The 27141-nt window shown below is 38.4% G+C and overlaps 1 protein-coding gene across 1 annotated transcript; it reads right to left on the reverse strand.

Moving 5' to 3' along the window:
- Nucleotides 1–1954: 1954 nt before the first annotated feature.
- Nucleotides 1955–25278, reverse strand: LOC121882064 (eukaryotic translation initiation factor 4 gamma 3-like). Its single transcript, XM_042390027.1, has 21 exons — nt 21901–25278; nt 21682–21777; nt 21368–21598; nt 21240–21262; nt 20114–20232; nt 19991–20001; nt 18675–18755; nt 18105–18302; nt 17574–17702; nt 17167–17403; nt 13756–13860; nt 11920–12058; nt 11475–11587; nt 10429–10601; nt 8668–8793; nt 7267–7348; nt 6578–6679; nt 6235–6381; nt 4851–4932; nt 4570–4716; nt 1955–3604 (listed from the first exon to the last, which is right to left on the reverse strand). The coding sequence occupies exons 1-21, from the start codon at nt 22303–22305 to the stop codon at nt 3426–3428; spliced, it is 2925 nt and encodes a 974-aa protein (XP_042245961.1). The 5' UTR covers nt 22306–25278; the 3' UTR covers nt 1955–3425.
- Nucleotides 25279–27141: the final 1863 nt, after the last annotated feature.

Here is a 27141-nt window from a genome sequence, read left to right on the forward strand (position 1 = left end):
CCAGTAGACTTTGCAGACATCACTGTTTTAAGGGAAGAGTAACCTGAAGCTGAAAAGAGCAGACACACATCACTTTTAGTGGGTAATGCTTTAGATTACAGCCTGCAGCGTACAGCATAATTACTTACGGTATAATCTTTTGCACTTACAGTGTACCAGTACAGTACCAATACATATACAGTACTGTGCAAAAGTTTTAGGCACTAAAAGTAAAGTGAGAATGCTTCCAAAAATATTGCTATAAATTGTTTTAATTTATCAATTAACTTCTTACAAAGTTGAGTAAACAGCAGAAACCTAAATGAAATCAATATTTGCTGTGAGCAGCTTTACCTTTAAAACAGCACCAGTTCTCATCGAACAGTTTTTCATGGTAACTTGCAGGTAGGTTGTTGGAACCATTCTGGAGAAAGAATGTTCTTCTGTGGATTTATTATTTAGGCCATCTCAAGTGCTTCTTCATGAAATCTCAGAGTGACTCCATGATGTTGAGATCAGGGCTCTGTGGGGGCCATACCATACCATCTGTTCTTTATGACTCTAGCTGTATGCTTGGGGTCATTGTCATGTCGTGAATATTTTTGGGACCGATCAGACACCTCCGTGATGGTATTGCATAATGGATAAGAATCTAAACATCTAGGGTGCCTAAAACTTTTACACAGTACTGTATGTCAGTACAAGGGAACAAGATATGAAGTTATGGAATAAGGGGCTAACAAGTCAGGAACTTACAAAGAATTTATACTCTAGTTATTTTTAACTACTGGGTACCTATTCTATTATTACATAGTACAGTTTGACCATAAAACTGAACAAAAATCTGGATGTTTCAGGGAAGATGGAGTGATGACTTCTGCAGCACTTAATAAATCTGATGTAATTTTATTTCAAAATGACCTTATTACAAACCAACAGACAGACTACATTGTTCTTTTATCAATTTGGGGTACTTAAAATAACTATAGGTTTCATCAGTGTGTTTACCTTGGAACAAAGGTCAAGGAGACAGTGTATTATCATGGATACTGTCAGTCTCTGAAGATTGTCTCAGCTGTTATTCACCTCACCAACAATCTTCATTACTGGATGCTGGCTCCTGGCCTCGTTGGACAGATCGGTGGACAGAATTCATCCATCTTAGATGTCACTCATTTGTGTTTCGGTGTAAACACTTTGACAAGTTGTTAAAACGTTGAAAGTCTTCTCTCTGGCAATTGTGTTTGACCTGCATTACGGCTCTTCAATGTGCAAGCTTACCTTTTTTCAGCTCTGTGTACGGCCTCCTTTCATCCCAGGAAATAAAAACAAATATAGCAAGATAAAGCATATGAATCACAACGCACATGTATGGTTCATATGCTCTTCTGACAGCAAACTGTGTAGTTAATTTAGTTTGTTCTTCCATGTTTTGAGGCAAGTAAAATTGAAACAACCTGTTCTCACATTGTTCTCTGTAGTTACAGACTAAGTTGTATATATGCAGTAGTAGTTCCCCACTTGTTACATGTAGTTACAGGACAAGTACAGGGTATGCAGGCTGTAATCTTAAGTGTACATTGTATGCCTTCTATCATATTAAAAACATCCTTAACTTAAAACCTTTATGTAACATACATAAATAAATTAGAAACCTCCAGGAACAAATAGCATTGAATTCTTTATTTTTCTTGCATTGCTTCCTCATTTTGTTCTGTTTCATCTTCTACTCCTGATGAAGATGACAGTGTTGAGGTTGAGATGAGTTGATTATCCCGCTTATACCATGGTCATTTGCCAACAATATAAAATAAAAGCATTCTCAAATTTTTGGTGAAAGTTACACTCAAAATCGAAAGGTTACAAAAGGTTACAAAGCTTACTGTTGTCATGACAACTTGCCACACTGTACTCGCCGCCAGCCTGCACCGAGGCTTAAAATTCACGTCAGGTGTCATTAAGCATAAACGCAGAGTATGTCTCCAAATCAGTGATCTTTTGTTTTTTGTACAGAAACAGTGTATAAACTTGCCGACAGAATGAATCAATTAACCAATTAATGTTATCAAAAACGAGTCAAAAATGTCTAGGAGGCATGTTTTGAAAGTAAAAAGGATCCTTGGTGCTCTTTTGAGGGACCACATTGATAACTAATTAATTCATTTGTGCGGAGAGAAAAACTGACCTTCAAATAAAAGGGAGATTCCTATCAAATATCTGAAAATTACACACTTACAAATTGAAAACTCGCTCATTTCTGTCATCAATGCCAAATCATCAGCACATCATGAACCAATAAGAAAAGAAGATTTTGAAGCAGAGTTTTAATTTCCATAATATCAAACTAATTAAATTGTTCTGAAACACAATAAAAGTTAACATGGGTTAGACATGTCAAGATACTTATATTTTACACATTTAATAGCATTTTTAACTATTTTAGACATTCTTTGTGAGTAAAAAGGGGAAAGGAAGAGAGACAATGTTGAGTGAATGTTGTTGAGTGAATCTTTTTGGAATCCAATGACTTCTTGTTAGGCGCCATTATTTATGTTGTCTGTCACATCTATATTGTATGTTAGTATGACTTTAGCACCAATTTTGAGCTGTAAGAAAATTGTAATGGTGTGTTCATTACCATTCTTGCAGCATCTTGTTTGGGAATAACTTTGCTCTTGTTCTGTTGGTTACTAAAGCATGTAATTCTATCAATTCACCTGGAAGTTGGTTTACTTTAGCGGTATTGACTTTACTGACAATTTTGTTGTTTCCTGTAATCAAGAGAGCATTTTCTGGCAAACCAGGACTGTTTCTGGTGTGTATTCAGCTTTTCAAAAGTGTTATATGAATGTCTGTATATTTGCCTGTCCTTTTTATATTTAGTAAATCAGCATATTGTCAATCCTGACTATCACTGTAACAAATTGGCCACAATTTCACACATTGACCATACACAGTCCAGCCATATACTAGATTTTGACCTAGTCTTGTTTTAGCTCTTGCTTCCCCCTTTAGCCCAAAGTAGCTTTGTATTACCCAAAAGTGTAAAGTCCAGGGAAGCTATTTATTTCACAATTATTATTTTGTTATTATAATTAATTATATTGTTATTTCTGTTTTCTTTTTCTCATTGTGAGCATCTGCAAATGTTAAATAACTTTCATATTTGCAGTCCTTAAAAAAAATAATAAATCAAAGAGTCCAGAATCCATGTATCTTCTTAGTGTCTTCTTAAAAAGTAACAAAAAAGTTAAAGTTTAAAACAAAAACATTTTCTATGTATTATATTTAGTATTTCTGCCATTGTAAACCAAACTCAAAATGGCGGCATGTTTTAGAACCATACCACAGAAAAAATGACGATCTGCCCACATACCCATTGTGAATGTTTGTTTTGCTGTAAGGATGCAGATCTGCTCTGTTGTGTCCCAGGGATCTTTCCCTCATCAATCATCTCCAGACTCGTCCGCCTCCCGCAGCCAGACGAAGAAGGCTCTGACAGATTTGAGGGCCACATCCTTACCCTGCTGCTCAGCAGGGTCTTTGCTCGTCTCCCACTTGTAGAAAGCATCCTCAGAGATGACGTCTCCATCAAACAGACAGTCAAAGAACATCCGGAGAAGGTCTGACAGACAGACAGGGAGAGAGAGAGAGAGAGAAAATATACATTACATCAACACTCATCTTGTGTGTCGTGACTGCCTCTTTCTCTCAGTGTTTCCTTTCTGCAGCTCTACAGTCCCTTTCAAATAAAGACAAAATATGCCAAAATAACTCTTAGAGAATAAACATTCTAGTGACTTTCCAGAATGGCTTCGAAATTGTAATTTTGTTTTTCATAGTGTTGGATTTTGAACCGAAGCACAAATCTCTGAGCCATCTAATAACAACTTTAATTGAGAGCTACCTAAGAAATTATACTAAAGATTAAATATGAATTCCATTATAGACAATGACATACTTTTGTGTTTGGCTCTTTTATGCTCACACTGCATAATAGCAAGTGAATCTGAGCTTGTAAACAAGTCACATGGACTCCAAAGTAGTTTGACAGAATTTTGATAACTTGTGATCCTATAAGATTAAAGCCCTTGAAAACTTTCAAATCTTAAATCTTAATTTTCTCTGTAAGGTACTGTTCATTTAAGGTTTAACATCATCAGAACTGAGTATGTGGGGTTTTGATCAGTACAGTAGCCAACTCCCTGTCCATATAACTACTTTACATGACCAAACCTAAATCAAGTAAATGTTAGCAAGAACAATAATATTGAGATTCAAAGTTCTGTTAACTGCTGTTTCAAAGGTCAAGAATGAATGAGCTTTAAATTTAAACTTTTAAGCCAGCATAATGCAAGAAGTTACTGACATGCTCAGAAAAGATGGAAATTTGAACATCTACAATTCCTGAGATTATATTACCAACATTAGTTTAAACTGATTAAAACATTAGTGATAAACAACTAAGGTATTGCTTGTAACCACAACTTAATGTTCTCTGAAAAGAAATGTGGAAAAAGAAGATGTAAAGAAAAATGAATCTTTCACTGTGAGGAGGTAGGAGGAGCGAACTCTTAACACATCACTTACTTGGAGGCTGATTGAGGGAGACTATCAGCGCCTGAAGTGCATAAAGTGCTTGCAGCTGTCTCTCAGTGTCTGATTTAAGGTATTTCATTAGTACAGGCGATCTCCTCTGGATGACGGCCATGTCCACTCGACAGTTGGTCTTATCATCTGTGCAGTAAAGCAGGAGGCAGAGTGAGTGCACGCTGAGCTGCTTCGTTCAGTTCAGCAGTGTAAATATTGCGATCAATGGTGAGATTTTAGCAGCATAGAGAAGTCTCTCCTCCAGGTGGTGGAGTGCTTACCTTTCACTGCTCCCTTACAGACAGCTGTCATCAAAGCCCTCAGGAAGGGAGATGAGCTCATCTGAGATTCATCTAGATTTGCCTGGAAAATGCAGCACAGAGGATAAAACACAGACAATCTGTCAATTTCACATGGCTCAACACATCTTAGCAGTGATGCTACTGAAGAACAACATCATGGCATGGCATGCCTAAACTGTGGTGCAAAGACAGACCTTTGTATCATTTAGTATTTCTTGGATGATGTCCTCAAGACAAACACTTAAAAGGGACATATCATGCATATTCCACGTCTATATTTATAATCTGGGGCTCAACTGGAATATCTCTGCATGATTTACATTTATAAAACTTATTTATTTTATACTGGCCCTTTATGCAGCCCCTCAGTTCAGCTTCTATCTGAAAAAGGCCGTTTAAGTTCCTGTCTCTCTATAAGATGAGCCCACACTGTTTTGATTGGTTAGCTCCCAGAAGCTGCCCCTCAGCAGATTTCTGCCAGCTTCGGAGGCTACGTAAATAACCACAAAAAAGTGGTAGGATTTTACTTCTTTTTCCCATTCTTTACTTGAAATGGAAACTTCTCAAATACATCTGTACATGTTTGAGCTGAAATCTGATCCAAAATAAGCGAGTGGACAACATGAACAATCCGTTGAACAACCTTAGCAACAATCTTAGCTACAAAGACTACGGAGTGAGCAGCAGTTTGTGGGCATGCATGAACAATCTGACATCATCATGAGGAGGAAGTAGAGGTAACTTTGCAAACAAAGCGCTTAGAGAAGGCTGAAGCCCTGGCTTTTGACATGCAGGGACCTTTTTTACGTACGTACACTTCACCTGAAAAGATTTCAGAGATTGCAGTTCAAGTGATTGCAGTTAATATCTCCATTATTTCCCATGTAAACACAAGAGTGGTTTAACTTTTCTCAACTTGGTACTGTGGCTCCTGACTCCAAGGAAAACTATGCAGAAGCTTATTTTAGTGGTATAAGAGTTCCCTGAATTATACACCTCCTCACCAGCAGTGAAAAAATATATCAACCAACAAAAATGGTATGAGAGCGACCTCAACTTCAGAGTTTGATTATCTCTGATCTGAGCCACTACAGTGTTTGTGGCCAATATTAGTTAGTTTAACTCCCCATATTAATATTCATATTCATAATTCATATTGAGTTATTCATACATTATTCATTCTTTTATCACATTGTTAATTCAACATTTTCTGCTGATTAGTGAATGCTACATGTAAATAAGCTGTATCAGAATTCTCTAAGTCATAAAAATAGGCTGCCCAGAGTTTTAGCCACTATCTTGCAGAGTTTGGATAATGGTTTGTCTTTGAGAAATGTCTGCATACATTTGTCACTTCTCATACCTCCACCCAGTCAAAGATCTGCTTGTCGCTGGCCATGTCCTCCAGGAGGAGTCTCTCCAGCTGGCGGCTCAGCTCCTCAGGAGACAAGATCCTTTTAGAGAGAGTCGTCTCAGGGCCGGAACTGTCCGACAGAATGAACTGGAGTTTCTGTTTGTATCACAGATGTGATGAGGGAGTGACAAACGAGGGAAAGATGATTAAATGGACAACAGGAATGAGGAGAGGTTAGAATGTGCTCTTTATCAGCTTGTTGTGTTAAAGAAGTATTAAGAAAGCAGATGAATAGTGACTGAGTTTTCCTATAATACTGATATTTCTTGATTTGAAACCCTTCATCACCAACCTGTTGTGAGATGAAAGCCTGGACGTCTTCTCCCTCTGGGAGGAAGTCAGTCCAGTTGAGGCCAGATTCCCTCCACAGAGAACCCACCATAGTCCTATCGTTCTGTGGAGACAAGATGAGACAACATCACACCTCACTTCTCTGAAATATCTTCATCCAGTTTCCAGCAGCGGGAAGGAACATTTCAGCAGTGTAGACTGAATAGACTGTTTCCCAATTTACAATGAAAACACATTACTTGATGAATAAATAAGAACCCTAAAAAGCAGACATATTAATTTGCTACAAGTCAAAAGGGCAAAATAACTTTTTACTGGGATGCACATTTAACACAACTGATTAATGTTAATAATAGTAGTGAATGAATAATCAAATCCTTTGTAGCGCTTAATAAAGTGTATTATTTTGTCCTTTCACTGGGCTTTAACATTCAAATAATACATGACCAAATATCTATCACAAAGTGAAAGAACAGAACAGTATTTCTTTAGAGGGCTGCACATTATATAACCCACAAAACAGTCAATTGTTAATCTTTTTAGACATTTAAGTGAATGATCTATCTATTAATTGTGCATGTCCCTAACTTTATAAATGATTATACACCACTGGCTTTGTAATGAGAGCAGGTAATATAAATGTGTGCAGAATGAGTAAAAAAAACAACAGAAGATCAAAGTGTTGCTTACCATTTGTTTGCATAGTATGTGCAATACTTCAGAAATTAAAATCCCAGCTTTTCCTACAGGAATCAAAGGTTTGCTTAATTCACTGTGAACAAACAGAAACAACAGAAATTAAATGCAAGTCTGCCCCAATGTTTTTCATCATACAGAGGGATAGAAAAGACTAATTGCTCAAACAACTTTTATGCTACTTTTATGCTACTTATTCTCAGTGGGTGTTGTGCTCCCCCAGGGTTGTCCCTTGTCATTGATTCTGTTTGTGATTTTAATGTATAGAATGGGAGAGGAGAGTGTCCGGTTTGGGGACCTCAGGATTGCTTCTTTTCTTTTGCAGATCATGTGATTCTTTTGGCTTCAACACACCGTGACCTTCAGCTGGCAGAGGGACGGTTTGCAACCGAATGTGAAGCGGTCGGGATGAGAGTCAGCACTTCCAAATCTAAAGCCATGATCCTCTGCCGGAAAAAGGTGGACTGTTCACTCTGGGTTGGGAATGAATTGTTGCCCAAAGTGAAGGAGTTCAAGTATCTCAGGGTCTTGTTCACAAGTGAGGGTAAGATGGAGCGTGAGGTTGACAGGCAGATCAGTGCAGCATCAGCATTAATGTGGGTGTTGTACCAGACTGTTGTGGGGAAGAAAGACCTGACCAAGGAGACAAAGCTCACAATTTACCAGTCGGTCCCAACCCTCACCAATAGTCAAAAGTTTTGGGTAGTGACTGAAAGAATGAGATTGCAGATACAAGTGGCCAAAATGAGTTTCCTCTGGAGAATGTTTGGCCTCAGTCTTAGAGATAAGGTGAGGAGCTTGGACATCGAGGGTAGCTTGGAGTAGAGTCGCTGCTTCTTCTCATCAAAAGGAGCCAGCTGATGTGGTTTGGGCACCTGATTAGGATGCCTCCTTGATGCCTCCCTCTGGAGGTGTTCCAGAGATGTCCAACTGGCAGGACATCCCAGAGCAGACCCAGAACATGCTGGAGGGACTACATATCTCTTCTGCCCTGGGAACGCCTTGGGATCCCCCAGGAGGAGCTGGAGGGTGTTGCTGAGGTGAGGGATGTCTGGGTTTCCTTACTCAGTCTGATGCCACCGCGACCCGGTCCCGGATAAGTGAGAGAAAGTGGATGGATATATAGATGGATAGTTTGAAATTAATTCATCTTGGAAATGATCAGAAGAGATAGGAAAATCATATAAACTAAAACAACTGGGTCCAAAGGATGACAATTATGTGGCTTTTTTGATCAAATAAAAGTGGTTTGCTGGGGTGGTACACAAAGCAGTTTGAAAATTTCAGCTAGTTCAGCACTGAGGCTGTGCATACTGAGGTGATCAAAATATGACTGGCCGTTTTAGTGGCAAATTGAGCATCAAGTGAATGACTCAAGAGTAGACATCTCAGTACCTAAAGAGTTCTCTCATAGAGAAGCCCCCTTCTCTCAGGACAGGGCTGAGCAGCTCGGCCAGGTACAGCCAGATATGGGGAATGTCGATGGCCATATCACTCACTTGCTCCAACGTGTCTGCAAACCTGAAAAAACAAACAATTATTAGTTAGGACATTTGAAAGTAAACTAACATGAAACATTAAGATTTATAATTTATTCACTTTGTAATTGTTTCTATTGTTACTATATGAATTTGTTACTGTGTTGATCCAAAATACCTTAGAAGAAAATGTGTTGCTATATGTTGCCAGGAGATTTATAGCACATTCCTGGGAGAGTGTTCGAGGGGATGGAGAAGACATCCTTTCCCCGAGTGTCCTGTTACCATTTGTGTTACCATTTCTGTTTCCATGGAAGGTAATACTGGTGTTAAACTCTGACCCTTGCTAGAACTCAAACTTTACTGGCACATCCAGAGTTTGCTGTAGGTTGACTGCTTTTTGGATACACATTGGGAACCAACCCTCAAGGTTTCTTTGTTTCTGTGAATGCTATTAAAGAACTGCTGCACCCTTCCCTCCTTTGAGACAATTCCTTCTGACATCTGTGTTGGAAGGTAATGCCTCCATATATTGTCACAATATATTAATCGAATACATCAGTTTTTTGTGTATTATTTCATAATGTTGAGTGTTTAGTGTTTGCAGGCAGTTTCCATGACAGACACCACTAAAAAAATGAAGATATTATGGTTCCTGTGATACAGAAAGTCACAACTATACTCACACATATCAGCATATATAAGGCCTGGAGCTGCTCAAACCACCTATAAGCAACTAATTTATAGGAAACAAAAAACCTGTGATTTCTGAAAGTCATTATTTAAATTCTTTGGATTCTGAGCAAGAAATTGTAAGTCCCTGAAAAAAAGAAATCACCTCTTCATTTGTTTTATCTTTGCTCATTTATTTTTACTTTATACCTAACATGACTTCAAGTTTGAGTTGTGAAAGTTGTTATAGATTTGGATGAATGAACTGTACTGTTCAAGACCGTTGAGATGAGGTTGGGAAGGTCATGACTGAATAGTGGGTTGTTTTTTTAAGATTACAGAGTACAGTGTAGGGACCAAATAAGATTCAATTTTATAGTCCTTTTTATATACAAAGACTGAACAGTAACTGAATTTTAACAGAAAAACATCCCTGTTTCAAAAGGCTTATGTTTTCAAAATGCCCTGAATTTCCCAGAATTTGGTCTTTCCCCAGATTTCTTTACATTTCTTGACTATATTTTACAGAATATACATGAACTTTCAGAATATTATGTATTCTGATATTGGTTGGACAATATCAGCTTGGCCAAAATAATCTAAACAGCACTTGATTGATTGATTGATTGATTGATGAATGAAACTGCATGCACCTTAATTGATTCCTAAATTTGAACAGCTGGAAAGGTCTATAGACCTTTAAACATGTTGGGCGTATGCCTTCAGCAAGAACATTTTAAAAGTCTTTGTTTTGACATGTTTTTGTGGTAAATCATAATTCTTTCACTCAAGTTACTCAGGTCATAATGAGGTTAAAAAGAATCACGAGCATCTCTTTCATGAATACAGTGTTTCAATCAGTATTCCGACTTTATAAAAACACAGAAGTTACATTTACAAAAAGCAGGCATGACTGTGATGTGCCAAAATGGTGACAATCAGCTCTATGTTTATAGAAACTGATTATTTTCATGTAAGGTAGAGAGCAGCATGCAGGTGAACTGACCCTTCGTAGAACTGGGGTTTGGGCAGGATTCTCTGCTGCACCAGCTGGAGGAGGAGCTGACCCATGTGGTCCCGTGTGATCTGACTACGCTCCAGGGTCGATTCCACCCCAAGGTGCACAAAGATGTGCAACTGAGAGCCCAAGTTGAGCTCATCCACACACTGGATAGCCTCCTACAGAAAACAAAGAAATATGATCAAGACTGGAAACTAGAGAAACAAAAAGGGGAATACATACACAGTCCTTTATTGAATGCATTTTAAAAAAGACAAATGCTAATGTTTGATAGAAGTAATTTCTGTTGGCCAAGTTAATAATCAATTATCCATTCATCATTAAACGCTACAAATGCCTGCTGCTTGGCGATCATCCCACATCCACAAAACTCATTCACAGCATAGACTGCAGGCAGACTGATCTGCTCCGCGCTGGGACGCAAGCCTGCACACCACTGGACTCAACATGGCTGCAACTCTGGATTCAGCAGAACGGCCTTATCTTTGCCACAGCGCTTCAAACAAAGTTGGCATGAACCTCAACTGTTTTTGATCAAGAGTTGATGTCGAATCAGAAATAAGACATTATTATTGCTTAGAGAGGTTAATGTCCCAAAGCCCCTCCATTTTGTTATGACTTCAGATCATGTACTTCACCATCGTCCACTGAGTTTAGGTTCATATTATCATTTAAAGATCTTTTATTCACTCGTTTTGATTATTTTCTGTATCATGTATTCTTCAGACATTTTGCTATTAATAAATGTCTCTTTTATTACTAAGAAGTTGTCTGTTTGTGTCCTTTGAGAAGCAGAAGACAAGTAGTCAATGTTATTGAAAAGAGTTCAATTTCAGATGTAAGACTGACTAATTAAACATGATTTTCCCTTCAGTCAAGAAGGGTGGTGCCCTGAATTTAACAAGTGACAAATTGTAAAATAAATGTAGTGTAAACCCCTACAATATGCATTCAAATGTTTGCACCTAAAATCATGGATCTTAGACGCCATGAGTCTCGTTTACTGTTGATTTTCATGTGAATCTCAGTACCTTGTAATCATTTATGTGGAGGAACTCGTCGATGATGGAATTGGACTTCCTCTCTATCTCCTCCTCAGACAAGGCAGGTCTGCGCCATGTCTGTACCACTGGCCCAGGTTTCACTGTCAATGTAAAACAACAGTCACAACAGTGTCTGTCTCAGGTCTGTGTGAGTCTGTCTTCTCTGATTTACTGATATTTACATTCACTGGAGTCAAACTACTGTGAAAGAGGCTGTCAGAATGATATTTCTGACTAAGACTGCCATACTTGATGAAATACTATAGGTCAGCTAACAGAGAGGGGGCAAAGGGCTTCCTGTCTGCTGTTGGGCACAATAGCGTGTCTGCAGGCTACAGGCACAGGTAGTCTGCTCATATGCCTGCAGGCTTCCTGAGTCACTGTAGCTGTGCTGATATGACACTAAGAGGAGGATTTAGACTATAGGCCTGACCTGGACATCTTTTGCTGTTCTTGGATAACAGCTGCTGGCACACTTTTCTCTGCTGCCTTTGCTCTTCAATCTTCACCTCCTTGTGAGTCTTCTTGATAGTTTTTGGGCCCTGATTGGCTCCTTTGGACACCCAGTTGTGCTGTGGAAAGAGAACCACAATGACCTGAATCAAATAGCGATGTCAGATTCAAAGGTTTCAAACTGATTCTTTTTCTTGATTTAATGGTAACTTTAATATCTTGAGAGTATAAGCAGATTTTATTATACCAGATACATCTGTTCAGAAATAAAATAAGCTGTCGATCACAGAAGAATATTCTAAATTCAAGGAATGCACTCATACTGACAGACAAACATGTTAACATCATGTCTTGATCCTTCGTTTTTGCTACACTTCCACACGGCTGAATATGCTGGTTTTGTTTTTAAACAGAGAGAACCCTGCACTGCCTAAGTAGCCTTGCTGATCTTAATTTCAAATTTGATCAGAGCAGCACTACAGGGCTTGAATCTGTGTTTTTACGTTTTGTAGTGGGAGACAGTGACATTGGTTCAAACAGCTTGTGTTAGGTAAGAGTTAGGAGGGAAATCACATTTAATCAGTGCAGATGTTTCTCTATGAGAAAAGCCTGATATTACAGTTGTCATGTTAAGTCATTTGCTGCTTGTTTATTTCTCTTTCTTGTGAGTCCATGTATTTGTTTCTGAGCCCAGTAAAGATTCATGTGCTCCCACAGTCTACTACTGAAGACATTGTATATGTAAACACATAAATTCAAAGTATCATCTGATCTTAATTTATTTTTGTTTTTTAAATAAATCAGAAGCATTTGATCTTACCTACAATATAATTGTGTGATCTATGTACTAAGATTCAAGTTCCAAAGTCAGTAGCCAAATAAATAAATATGTAACAATACACTGTGTCGTATTGTTATAGGATTGAACAGAATCATCCAGATTTAATGGCTGAGATATTAAGTTCAGAGGACATGCATTTGTTTGTTTTCTTGAAAATCATATTTCAGTAGTGTCTTTTTATTGTGTTAATTCACTATTTTAAACTATTATAAACATACAATGTCACAGCATTTTAGTGCATTGGCATGCAAATCCTTTAGCATGCAGACCTTTTATAATGAGTTAGCATTAACAGCATTAAAGGGCCTCACAACCTACTTTCCCAACTAAAAAAGGTGACATCATGTACTTCTATGCAACAATCAGGATTTAACAATATTTGAATAAGAATCTGATGGCAGTTGTGTGGTTGCTTACTAATATTGCCAGGAAATCGTAAATCAAACTACACCCACACAGTCCAGAGGAAGAAGATTAGCTTTGTTTTTGAGAGTTTAACTCTTAATAAATAATACAACATGATGTTCCCCCCCCCCCCCCAAACTGTAACTTTGTTAATTATTTAGTCAGGTAAATTTAATCTTATAGAAGAATATTGAAGTTTTCATGGGATTTAAAAGGCAATTAGCTCCTCTGTCATCAAGCACACGCAAGTAGTGTACAGTATGTGCCTCAGGTCCAGGTTTGCCTCTGTCCTAACTTATATTTTCCCACTGAGTTTTTTCTCCCACCAGTCTCTCTAAAAAGGTGTTCAAATCCAAAAACAAGAGCAGTAGTAGATATCCATTTAGCAGATAATGACCAGAATACCCAATATCATGTTCCAGAAGGTCAGAAAGATCAAGGAAACAAACCTCTGTGGGGAAAATATATTGTGGACCAGAGATAGCCTGAACACAAGGCTGGACTTTGGACTCAGCTGTGTGACTGTGCAGATAAAACAAATATCATATGCATGAATAACCACACACTCACCAATCTCAGGTCTATGACGTCCTGTACCATTGACTGTATCTGAGGTGACATATTCTTCTCCTTGACAATTTTCTTCATCTGATTGAAATACTGATCCATTCGAGGCTGACGAGAGAATGAAAGAGAGGGTTAATTTGAGACATTTATACAATAGCAAAAATAATTCAGTGCCACTGGCCTGAAAAGTGTGGTGAAGACAACTTTGATATCATGTTTGAAGGCCTACAGTTTGATAACTGCACTGAAGTCAATTGTCTTTTCCAGGACAGTGGCTGGACTGCGGCCCTTGTGGAAGCAGGGATAGCATCTCCCGGAACAGCAGAATCATTTCTAGTGGCTTCAGCATCACCAGGACACATCAGTTGCATACGATAACAGCAAGCAGTCTATATAAGCTTCTTCAGACAGCTTACACTGATTACTGCAATGAAACGGCTGGTAACTCCCAGGAAATGTCCAGCTTTGAAACTTGGTGTGATAAGCCTCTTTCACACATACTTCCTGGTACCTGCAGCTACATTCAGGAACATTTAAGTGTTTCACCTTCTCACACATGTCATGGCAATGGCAGAATAGATGGAGAAAAGAGGGAGGGGGGCAGGGATCAGGGGGTGTAGGTTAGGTTAGGTAGTGTGCATAGCAAGTGTGGTCAAGAGAGAGAGAGCGGGTGTGTGACGGGGGCTGCTAGACCGGAACATACGGAGTATGAAGTAGCAGTATAATGTTAGCTGTGAACCTCAATGCAATGTGTGTATAGTTTTGGCTATTTGTTAATGAATAAATGCTCCTACTGTAGCTACATTTAGAGATGTTTCTGGTGGAGTGGCATGTCCACCAGTTAATCGGCAGGAGTGATGAGTGAATTTTAAATCCTTAAGTACAAACCAGTTTGTCTCTGCTGTCTCTGTCTCGTTTCTATGGATCTGACACCATGCATCTCCATTCTCTGTATGCCTGCTCACCAAAACTTTGCTCTGCTCCATAAGAGTAGTAGTGATGTTATGGATATGATTTAGATTGTGATATTAAAGATAGAATAATAATGTTAAATGGAACATGATGCTGTGATATTGTCACACCAAGCACAGACTTTTAAAAGGGAGCTGTTACTTGAATAGAGGAGACATTGCTATTTTTGTGTTGTGTTTAATTATTCAAATAAAATGTTCACAGTCTTTTGTAAAAGTTTGCTCATGTAACTAACTGTATTGCTTCCATAAAGCCATATCAATTATTCAAAGCTATTATTCAAATTTTAAATAATCAGCTTGAGCATGGCTTAGGGTCTGACGGAGCTTTGAGGAAACGATATGGCTTTATGAAAGCAATAGTTATGTGAGTAAACATTTACAAAAGACTGTGAACATTTTATTTAGAATATTTAAACACAACACAAAAAAGCAATGTCTCTTCTATTCAGCGGAGTCTGCCATACTGGCATTTTCCCTGAAATGTTACTAGGTGCGAAATTGGCGGTACAGATTTCCCTGAGTATCGATCCCTGCTCCCATTCACACAGGACCCCATGCAGGAAATGTTCCTGAACATTTCAGGGATAGACTGCATGTGTCAAAGTGGCTATAGTTGCAAACAGCAGGTGCCCAGTTTCAGTTCTGGCAGCTAGTATTGTCAATGGCTGAGCTGATATCATACTTCTTTGCAAGCAACAAGGTGAACTATGCACGATGGCTTCCAATCCACCTGAGAGATACGCTGACCCTGAAGGAGAAACATTCTCGGGCGACCCAGGAGTTCCGTAGTGGAAAATTTGTTGTTCACAAATCATATGGTGAGTTCTCAGTGATGGTAAAAATATAGAAGAACTTTACTGCTAGTGAAATGCAAACAATAGTTTCAGAAGTAGAGGCCAGAAAAGGCAGATTTGTCAGGTAAACATATCATTAGCGGAAACGGTTTGGAGCCAATTGTAAATCCTGTATGCAGCATGCAAAAAGTAGGTAAATGTGTAGATCTATGAAACTGATCTAAATAAATCTCTGCTGCTATGCCAGGTTTGCATTGTGTTTTATCTCTGTCCACAACAGGCCATGATGTACTGAAAGCAGAATGCCCCTCCCTGTGCCACTACTGAACTGTCAGGCTGTGAGGAAACTGAACAGGCTGCTAGTTGACCAGCTGCATATAGCACAGCCAGATCTGATGGGGAAATTAATTGGTGTCACATTCCAATATGGAAATTCCGATATATAAGCTATAGTCATCTAAAAGTGGGAGCAGAACAATTGTAATCTATTATTTTCATTACATTTATGATGATTATTAAGGGATTATAGTGTCTTAGCTATTAAATTTATGATTAATAAAATAAATTGTGTATTATCGGCAATTTCACACTTTTAAGTGTTTAGACCCACTCATTTAAAAAAAAAATCTAATATACTGTTTACATTGAATAAATATTGACTATGTCATTTTTTAAGACTGGGATATTTATGATTTGTGCGTGTACATGGTCTAAGGCAGTTCCAAATTTTGAGTAAGAAGCAGCCATCTTTAAAAATGGCAGCCATTTTGAAATTTACATGGCCAATGGGATTTTCCAAAAGAATGACCCAAGAGGTACACTCTTTGGTGCTTCCTTACAGATGTGAAAGTTTTTTGCTTATCTGTCATACGAATGAGTTAATCTACTACAATAACTTTTTATGTTTGTAAACAGTGTAAATATCCTTTAGCAGCAAACAGAAAAGAAACAAAACTAAATGGATTTGATAGGTCTTTTTTTCCTGCTCAGAGGCCTTTTATTTTGCAGGGTGACTGGTAGTAGATAAGGATCAAACCACACAACACAGTACAGCAAAGAGAGCGCAGAGAGGCTCTCGGGTCAACTGTCTCTCCTCTCCTTGAGGACTCTCGCTGTGTTCAGCTGGGAGTCACTGATGTCTACAGGAGACCCGGTTATAGAAGGAATCAGCTGAGTCATCAGCTGATGTAGTTGATGGAGCTGAGCTTGACTGGCCTTCCTGAAGTAATGCAATTAGTTATTTGATCTATAAGATGTCAGAAAATGGTGAGAAATGTTGATCACTGTTTCCCAAAGCCCAAGGTGCAACCTCAAATGTTGTCCCAACCAACAGTCTACAACCCAAAGATATTCAGTTAACTACTCTAGAGGACTCAAGAAACCTGATTCAAATTTTAAAAATATGCATTAAAAAAAGATTTTCACTTCATTTATATACCAGAGACTTCAGACACCTTGTTTTGGAGGCTGTCTGAGCCACTACAACCTCAAAATTGCAATTCCAGCGGTGCCCATTCTGATTCAATAAGTGTGCAGACCTCAATACAGTAATTTTCTCACAAATTACGCTCACACACAAACCTAGAATATTAGAAAACATTAACTGCTCCTGTCACTTCATAAAGCAACTTTTTTTTCTGACTCACCTTGGCCTTCTCGTGGTCGAGGTCCTTGCCGATGGTGGTGAGCAGCGTACACAGGCACTCCAAAGACTCCTCGTGTTGGTCCTTCAGCAGCTTCACCACAGAATCGTGCATGATGGCCTCCGTCAACATCTTGAGCTTGAAAAGTTCGCCAATGAACATAATGTTGCCGATGGAACGCCTTTGGGCCTCATCTTTGGCCTCCTCCAGCTCCTCCTGAAACTGCTTGTGTTCCGTTGACTGAGGGAGACAGAAGAAATGCCGCTATGTTACTTCTTATTTACAAAAATGCTCTACAAGAGGTGATCCAGAGTTAAGAGTTTCAGTCTCTATAGGATCACCCGTACTGAAAATATTTTGGAACAGTATAGAATCAGGTGTCACATTTGAGTAATTTGTAGGCCACATACCAATGCAGCAGAGTCCAGCTCTTTCTGCTTCCTCTCAAACATCACTTCAAACTCCTTGTGGCAGCAGTTTAGCAGCAGCTTGCGAAAGTTCACACAAGTGCCAGGTTGGTCTGTGTTTGGCACTTTGAGCTGTACATGAACAGTAGACATAATGGACATTATAAAGAAACAGAACTATAAAGATGAGTTAAGTGATGAACTAAAACCTTTATGTTAAATGCTGAACAGTGAATCAGGTCTCTTGCAGTCAAGGCCACAAGACTCATGTAGTTTTCTGCAAGTTATACTGAAAGAAATTACTTCACAAAAGCACACAAATGGTCCATATACCATATGTCTTTTCCATATGGTAAATGGACCATAGTTGAAGTAAGCATTAGTCATATTTTTCCCCCACCTTCTTCCGGAAAAGTCAAATTATTTATACCAGCCTTACAACAACCTTATAAACACAAGCCTTATTATTTACCTTAAATTTTACACACTCTTCCATTCTTATCAGTACAATGACTGTTTAGTGTCAGTGCTTACCCCCATGAGGCAGCGGCACATGTTTGCATAAGCCACAGAGAAGCTGGGCTCACTGATGGCCTTCTCAAAGATAAGGTCAACGACTCCTTTAAGCCTCTCTTCTGTGTTGATGGTCAGGTTGGTCATCTGCGTCATAAGCTGGCGGAAATTCTGAGGCATTAGCTTGTTCAGGATGCTGCGTACCTTCCTGAAGAGCTCCTGAGGGGAATTGATCAGAAAAATTAGAGGTCATCGATCACATCAGTCAGCCTATTTGGAGACTGAAAATCTAACTCTGTTGAAGGACTGGCTATTGTTTTTGATTGTTTGTTTTGTTTTTTGTTTTTGATAAAGTATACCACTTCTTATTCCACTTTAATGGAAGGAGTACTTTTCCCCACAACTGTCTGTTAATCATGTAAAGTAGGTTGATTGACTTGGTTTGAATTTCCAACAATTTAAAGCTCTTCAATCAAAAGGATTTTGAAATGAGTCTGGTTCTGATAGCTGATGCTTTTTAATACTCAGCTTTCCTTTAAGTATCTTTTGTGTCTTTTTCCTGTGTGCATGTGTGTATCTTTTTGGTCCTACCTGTGTTTTCTGCACCTCTCCGTCCTCTGGGCTGGGCTCTCTCTTTCTGCCAGATTTCTGGGCATTTTTAGACTTTTTCAGCTGAACATCATTGTTCACATGACATGCAATGAAAGAAGAAGTCACCATGATTACACAGTTTTTCTTTAAATCTGTCGACATTACATATTGTCCTGATCAGAAGGGGGGAGGGGCACCATATGCAGGTCCAACAGCATCAACAGTGTTTTTGTAATTACTCACAATTCCAGAAGAGGGAGACAAAAGTCCCACACTGAAGCTTTAAGCTTAAACTGGGGTAACCCTCATGACATCATCAGGGTTATTTTTTTAAACTGTGGAAATCCCCTTCCAAAGCCAGAACAAAGATAATATACCATTTTTTAAAGGCTGAATAGTACTTTACATGACAAATAAACTGAACATCTTGTGTAAAATCAATGGAGTGGCCCTTTTAGGCAGACTAAACCAAATAGAAAACAGGGAAAACCTGCATGATGACTGACAATGCTCAGTGCAAGGTTAACATGTTACTGGCTACAGACATGAAAACATAAAAGTTACAGATATAGACTAAAATTTACCTATACTGAAATACGAAAAACAAACTAAATATGAAAGAGTCAAGGAAAAATAAAAAACATCATGATAAAAAAAATTCAAACTGGTAAAATAAGGCAGTTCAAGGCCTTGTCTTGTTGTTTGACCTCTGCAGTAATGCAGAATGTTTATTTGGATTATTTTATCCTCACTGATCCAGCTGGATTATAGTAGTCCTTAATCATGATCTAACTGCACTCTGACCTTTTTTGAAAATGGATTTTCAGATATGAAATTTATGTGTTTCTTTGTAGGAAGATCATACAAAGGTCTTGAAAATGTACCATACAGGTATTTGATGCTTGATATTTGATGCTTGATTCTAGCAGTCACACCAACAGCCCAATAATCCCTCAGCTCCACATCCCAGCTGTGTTTCCCAGAGCTAAAGCCTTCATATCCAAGAACAATCAAGTCGGATTGTCCCTCTGGGTTGTAAGGGAGCTGCTGAGCCTTCATTCTGGATGTCAAATGAATCAAATTCTTTGATAGAGTAAAAGGTTTGCCACTTTTATTTGGATCCACGGTTGCAGGACCCTGCCACCATTGGCTTTTCGAACAGTATTTTGAAATTCTTTGTGTTCTTTTTTGTGTTATTTGAGGCTTTTGTAGGTTGGTGTGTGTTGTTGATTGCATGTATTTACTGCTTGCTGTAAAACAAATTGCCCCTTGGGGAAATAAAGATTAACTTGACCTTACCTTGACCTTGATCTTACCTTGACAGGAGCTGAATGGAAAAAAATGAGAATGCTTTTACTGAATAAGTAATTTACCAGTAATTACACTGCAGATTTGAATGTCAAAATATGGCAAGGTGGAAACAGCAAGACATTACTAACTGTACTGTATTATATTCCTCATCTTCCCCCAGACTGTGAACTGCAGGTTCTCCAGGTGTTTGGCCTCATCGATCAGGGCTCCTGATGGAGTCTCTGGTTCTGGCAGGTTGCACTGGGATCTGAAAAAATATTAGGTAGCCAAGGATCACCAGTGAAATATTCTGAAACACTATATTGATAGCATTTATGTTTGAGCAATGCACTCATGATATAGAAAATCATTAAATCTAAGGAGGTAAATTAATTAAGATAAATCAATTTATTACTTTTATTTTGTTGCTAATGATATGCTATGCTCACCAGACACCATGATTTTTTTTTTATCAGTATAGGCTATTATAGGCCAGTGAATAAACATGCCACATTTGAGAATATTTTTGTTTTGTTTTGCAATTCATATATAAGACAATAGTTTACAGAGCAGCAAGAGATTGGATTTTTGTTGTGAGCTGACATTTGCCTCCCATCACAACCACTGACAGTCTCAGACCGACATTTCAATTCAAAGACTTGAAATCAAAAACGGACTCTTAATTCAGTATGAAAAATGCCCTCTAGGGTACCAGCACAAAGGAGAAAACACACCAAAGTTCTGTAATGACTGTCTAGTTATATGTAAATCAGGATGAAAATGCCCTATAGAGGGCCTCTATATGTGACAATCTGGAATGAAGTGCCCTCATGGTGCCCTTTCAGTGGAAGAAAATATGATTGTGCCCTGTAAAGAACCCCCAAAAATGAGAAAATATGATGCACCCTTTAAATGAAGAAGATGTAATGCAGTGCCCTATGATGCTGTTGTAATGGAGTGAGATGGAGGTTCTGTATTGGTACCCTTCTAAGAAAAAGAAAAAGAAAAAGAAGAAAGAAAGAAAAAGGAAAAAGTGCAATGTAGATTCCCCTAAGTCTAACATACTGAAGTGCAGAATTGGGTACCCTTTCAATGAAAAAAGGTGCCCTATAGGATGCACTGTATGGGAGAAAAACATTCTGAAGTGGGGGCCAGTGATAATGACTAATACCAATGTATCAGGTGCCCTTTATATTTTTTCACCCCTGCCCCTGAGACAGCCTGAGTCTGCCACTGGTCTAATATGTCTTCAGAAGTGTACATGAAGCCACTTACCGCTCCATAGAGGATTTGGCATTCTATTAAATGAAGAGAAAACACAATAACAAATCAATACATCTAATTTTGCTAGATGTTTAACATTTAGATCTGGATATTGATTGACACAAGTGATCACTAATTACCAGCAATAATGAGATGTCTTCTTCTTTCATTTCTTGCTCCATGGTTTTGATTTTGTCTGAGAGTGAGGAGGACTCTGCAGTCAGATTTACAATCCTGATCCTCATTGCCTCACTCTTGAGTGTCGCCTCTTTCCTCACAGGATCAATCCTTGCAGCCTCTTCTGCCCGCAGGAACTGGTACAGCTTTTGAAACTCCTTTTTTATCGCCTCCTCAGTCTGCTGGGCCTGGAGCTGAGGAGAGACACTTTTCTGACTAAAGCAGACTACATGATATGTTGCTGGCTATCGCTGTAAACATCATGTTTGTGACTTACTGTGATGTGGCTGGCCATTTTATCACACTTGAGTTTTTCTGCTTCGAATGACCTCTGTTTGCTTTTTAAATGCATCAGCTGAACCTTCAGTTTGGTCTATAAGAAAAACAAGAATAAAAATAATCATTCCTAAAATTATAAAAGCTACCAAACCCAGAACCTCAGTTGCTATATTAAACTAATATAGTTAACACAAATTAACTATATTTACTTGCTTACCCTATGGTCCTCTGTTGCTTCATTGATGGGAACACAGTTATGTTTCTTATGTTTTTTTGCATCCCTACAGATCAAACAGATGAGCTCTTGATCATCTTGACAGAAGAGCTGGAGTTTCTCTCTGTGCAGACTGCAGAACTCTTTAGATCCTGTCGTAGCTCTCTGACTCCTCTCTTGTCTCAAGGTGTCAGAAAGATTTCTCAGTGCCAGATTACGTGGAGGCTGAGCCATTGGAAATATTTCCATACAGACCGGGCACTTCTGAAGTCTATTCTGTCCCCACCACTCCTGAAGACAGTACTTACAGAAGCTGTGACCACACAACAAGACTACAGGATCCTTAAATATGTCACAGCACACAGGACAGGAGCAGTCCACTTCAGATGGTGATTCATTGGCAGCCATTTTGTCCTTATCTTCTGTGGTTCTGTTCCTGCTTGTATGAACTCTGAGACAGACAATTTACTTAAACTTTCGCAGATTCAGGCGCAGACAGCGTCCCCCTTCAGTAATTTAGTCGCAGTTGTATCAATAAACACCCTTGAAATGTCAGTATATACACATACATACGCTCCATTGTTTCCCTATTTACTTGTTATTGGTACATTAACACGAGCAGCTTTTGGTGCTGACTTGTAGTCACTTCTTCCTGCTTTCTGTGTAAAAAGGGAGGAGCTTTTTACTTTTCTTATCTCTGAAGGTTTGCCCTGCCCTGTGACACATTCATCTGGCCAAAGAATAAGGAAAGAAATATTCCTGCTTCTCAGATATTTTTTCTCAGTACTTTTACTCAGATGTTTCGTGAATAAAAAAGACTAGACTAATGGAACAGTAGTATTAATCCATACTCAAGAAACTAATTGCACTTGTATTTCACCTGTAGACACTGCAGAGCTCAAAGGGGTGGACACAAATCAGGGTACAGGGTCACTTTTAGTGTAGGTTCAGTACTTAAATGAAAATTTTAATCCAGTGATAAATACACACAGATTTTAAAGAAATTGTACTTACTAAAGTAAATGCTGTAAATTCAGAAAGTGGCAACATCCCTAAAAATATGTCCAACAGGGTAACAAACATGAGTGGTGAGACAATCAGACAGGTTGTAAACAAGTGGGCAGTTTAGCCACACAGACTGTGACTGTTATTGAGTTTGAACCAGTCAGTTAATCTACTAGCATGTTTACTGCCGGCTGCACACTCATCACTGAACTGCTGTTGTGCAGTTTGGATGATAGTTTTGAGGGTCACTTTCATACAGTGCATTCACAGATTTTGTGGGCTGCTCATCTTTGTTCACATAATCTAGAATATATTTGCCACACAGGTGTAAAGTGGAGTTTTAGCATAAAAAAGTCATTGGAAGAAACTGTTGCTGCTGAAATGTTGATCCAGTTAAATGCAATAACAGCAATTACAATTGTACTATATCTACAACAGCTGCATGTTATTGTTAATGAGGTTTGGAGAAGGAGTCTTACAGGTAACATACAACAGTCTTCAGTACACAAACATACAAGCATGCACATGCTATAAATCCCAGAATCCACCAGATAATTTCAGATCCTGCTATTCAACCCTTGTAAGACCTCTCTTTAATACCTGGTGTTGGGAACGGATGCCTGAGCAGGTGGAAACATAAAACAACAATAAAAATCCTGCAGGAGTACATGGGTTCAGGAACACCAACAAAATTAATCTTACAATCTTGTTGACACAGCATTGAGTGCAAGGCTACTCTTGATAGAAGGATATAATATCAGATGTTTCTGAGGAAATAACCTTTGAAGGGGTACTATCATGTAAGTGCAAAGTAATTTGTTCAGTCAACAAATCCGAGAGGTGAGTGTAACCATTGTTACGGTGTAATAACAGAGCACAGGTAAGTAATAGTCAATAGTAATAACTGGACAAGTAACAGAAGACACTACGCTTTTAAGAGCCAGTATTTTGAACATCAATAATGACACAGACAACAATGGTTTGAATGTTTGTGGCCACTTGTTATTTCAAGCTGAAAGGTCAACATGTAATACAACAGCTTTTTGGAAAGAACAATGTATGGAAAATAACAAACTAAAATAATAAAGCCGGCAAAATAAAAAATAAAAGATACCCTTTGTTCCCAAACTTAGTCCATATTGCGTTGGGGCCCTTTTCCGACCAAATGTCAGTGTATCACTGTTTATTTTAGTCCTACGGCACAGCACCTGAGAAAGGAGAAACCAATGAACCCTGCATGCATCTCAGGTTCAATACCAGTGGTTCGGTTCGGCTCTCCACCCAGTTCACACTGGGAATCTCTGGGTCTAGGGATCTGAAGCCTGCAAGAGTACGGCAGGAAGTACTGGCTGTGTCCCCTTTTTCTTTATGGTATCACCAAAAACCTGACCTAGAGACAGGCCAGATGAGATCCAAATATCTCATTACATTCATACCGTCTGCATAAATCATGTTCATTTTCTAATCTCACATGAATTATTACCAATTAATAATAATATTTTGTATTAATTAGTTCAAATCATGTTCTCAAAAAGGTTTAGTTGTACAACAAAAATAGATCTTTAGTTTCAAGTGTTCATTTGTAGTTGTGTAAAAATAAATACATTCAAAGTGCTTCTTATAATCATATTCAAATACACATTAATAACCATTTACAAATACTCAAAATTATGTGGTTACATAAGTAACTGACAAAAGTACATTTTACAAAAATAAAATAAAATACCATGGAGTACCCCTTTAATTTGGTCAAAATTACATCAAATGCAGTAAACATTAATAGTAACTTGAGGCATTAAGGCTTAACGTGCTTAAGTGACTCTCCTTGCACCGGTAAAAGTGAGAGATTGCACTAAATATTAACCTCTTTAATTACCATAAACATAAAATAAACATAAATTGCACACCAAATAATCATGCCAGCTGAGCGGCTAGGCTCAAGTTAACACACTATTAGCATCACAAAACACAGTCTCAGATAGAGCACTATTAGCACCTTTTAATGGCTATCAGCGCCAATTAACATAAATATCAGCTACCTTACAGTCATCTTAACAGGTTTTATAGTGTTTTCACTCACTACTGAGTCAAAGTATGAATGAGCTTTTCAGCATTTCACCTCGGCAGACCCGCGAAAATCATCCGGCCTCTCACGCTGCTTTACAATCTTAAATGTAACAGTGTGGCGGTCAGCAACTGTTTAACATCATCAAGAATTAATATTACTTCGTTCAGAAGATAATTTTTAGTTCTTACCTACGGATGACAAAATATTTTATTTTCTCTATGTCCCAACAGCACTCGAGGTAGCCAGCGTGGGTTGTTCATGTATGTATTGTAAGAGCTGGATACCGGACTAAAAACGGCGCCCATTCAGTCCTAAAGGAATTGCTCGCCTGGCGCATACGCCAAAAAAGTTTCTAGCTTCCGCGTTGTGCGGCCCACTGAATATGCGCAGTAGTGTTTCCCCCGCTGGCCCCGCCCACGAGCTCCCGCTCGGCCCATAGATTTTATATTGTGATGACGTCACGTATTTTTAAATCGCTTTTCTCTGCTCGAGGAAAGTTTTACAAACATAAAACCTCCATGGATCAAAAGTTCATCATAGAAAGAGTCGTAATTGATGTTGTTTGCAGTTCGAGGCGTCCTGTCAACAGTTTTACAGACGTCTCTTTTACAATGGTGATCTATGGGGAAAATCCTTTTTGGGCCGCAGGGGGATTTTTCGCTGCAAGGCTGCGCGTCGGCGCCCTATCCAGCTCTTGTTATACATCCGTGGGGTTGTTTAATAAAACAGGAAGTTATAACAGGAACTAAGGCCGATCACCTGGGGTTAGTAAGGTTCATTAATTTGTTATTTGGGGATCTTGTCATACTGAGCCCTTCACTGCTGCTTGGAAAACACATTGTTGGCTGTGTTTCTCCCTTTATGCACATAGTTTCATGATTTTAAACAACTTTTAACAGATGTAGTCATTTATATGAGTTAATTGAATGATATTTACTCTAAATGTTATTTTTATATCTACACTTTTTAATAGTTCTTCGTATTATTATTTTCTTAGTGTATATAATCAACCTAAATTAATTATTTATTTGTTTCAAAATAAAATGAATTGTTTTTAAGGATTTTAATGACTTTCCAATTAATTATTTACTTCTCAATTAAGATGAATTATTTTAAAGGGATAATTCTAATATAAGTGGGTGTCATTTTAGAGCCAGGGCTACATGAGCATTTCATAATATGAATGTTACATGTACATGCCATCAAAATGAAGATCTTACATCAGCATTAGATACACACCGCACTTAACTACTGTGTTTCCATTGTCTCCATGTGTGTATCATACTGTAGAGATTTGGTCACATTTTAAAGCTCCTCATTTGACAGCAAGCTGAATTTAAAGGTACTACTTCTCAAAAACACTGGTGGTCTTCTTGTGAAAGGAACGATAGTGCTTCAGGTAAGTCCAACGCTACAGTGACACACAAAAATGAACTCAGTGACTTAAATTATGTGTTTGCGCAGAGGGGACTTCACCTGCTGCATCTTGGTAGCAATTCCAAAGATACATGAAATTCACCATCTCTGCCATCAGAGTAAAGTAGCGGTTTTATCAGTCTCCAAAACATGGTTGGATGAGTCTGGAAGAGATGGGAAGAGAAAAGGAGGATTATGTGTGTATATCAGATCAGATTTAGTTTTTAATGTTAGATCCGGTTTGAACAATGACCCAATTGAGGCTGTATGGCTGGATGTTTTACTTCCAAAATCCAAACCCATCTCATCTTAAGCCATCTGAACCTTAGCCTGCTATCGTCCACTGGACCAGCATAATTTTTACGAGCTGCTGGTGGAAACATGCAATAAATGTGTTGACTTTACAAAATCAGAGGTCATCATCGCCAGTGATCTGAATACAGCCACTTGCAAAAAGGACACTAATATTTATAAAAGTTTTAGAAATTTCTGTCAGCTGTTTGGCCTACATTAGTTAATTTCTCATCCCTTAAAATTTATAGTCCATCCTCCTTTGTGAGAGCCTGAGAACAGTTAACTGGTCTGAAGTTATGAATTGTGACGATGTTAAAAAAGCCTGGGATTTATTTTAATCAAAATTTCTGTAAGTTGTGACTAATATATCACCATTTAAGACCATCAGAATAAAGCTGAGAACTGAGCCTTGGATGACAGATGATATTTTAAAGGTCATTAGATTAAGAAATGAAGTAAAT

The sequence above is a fragment of the Thunnus maccoyii genome, chromosome 17 (genome assembly GCF_910596095.1).
Source record: "Thunnus maccoyii chromosome 17, fThuMac1.1, whole genome shotgun sequence".
Taxonomy (NCBI): Eukaryota; Metazoa; Chordata; class Actinopteri; order Scombriformes; family Scombridae; genus Thunnus; species Thunnus maccoyii.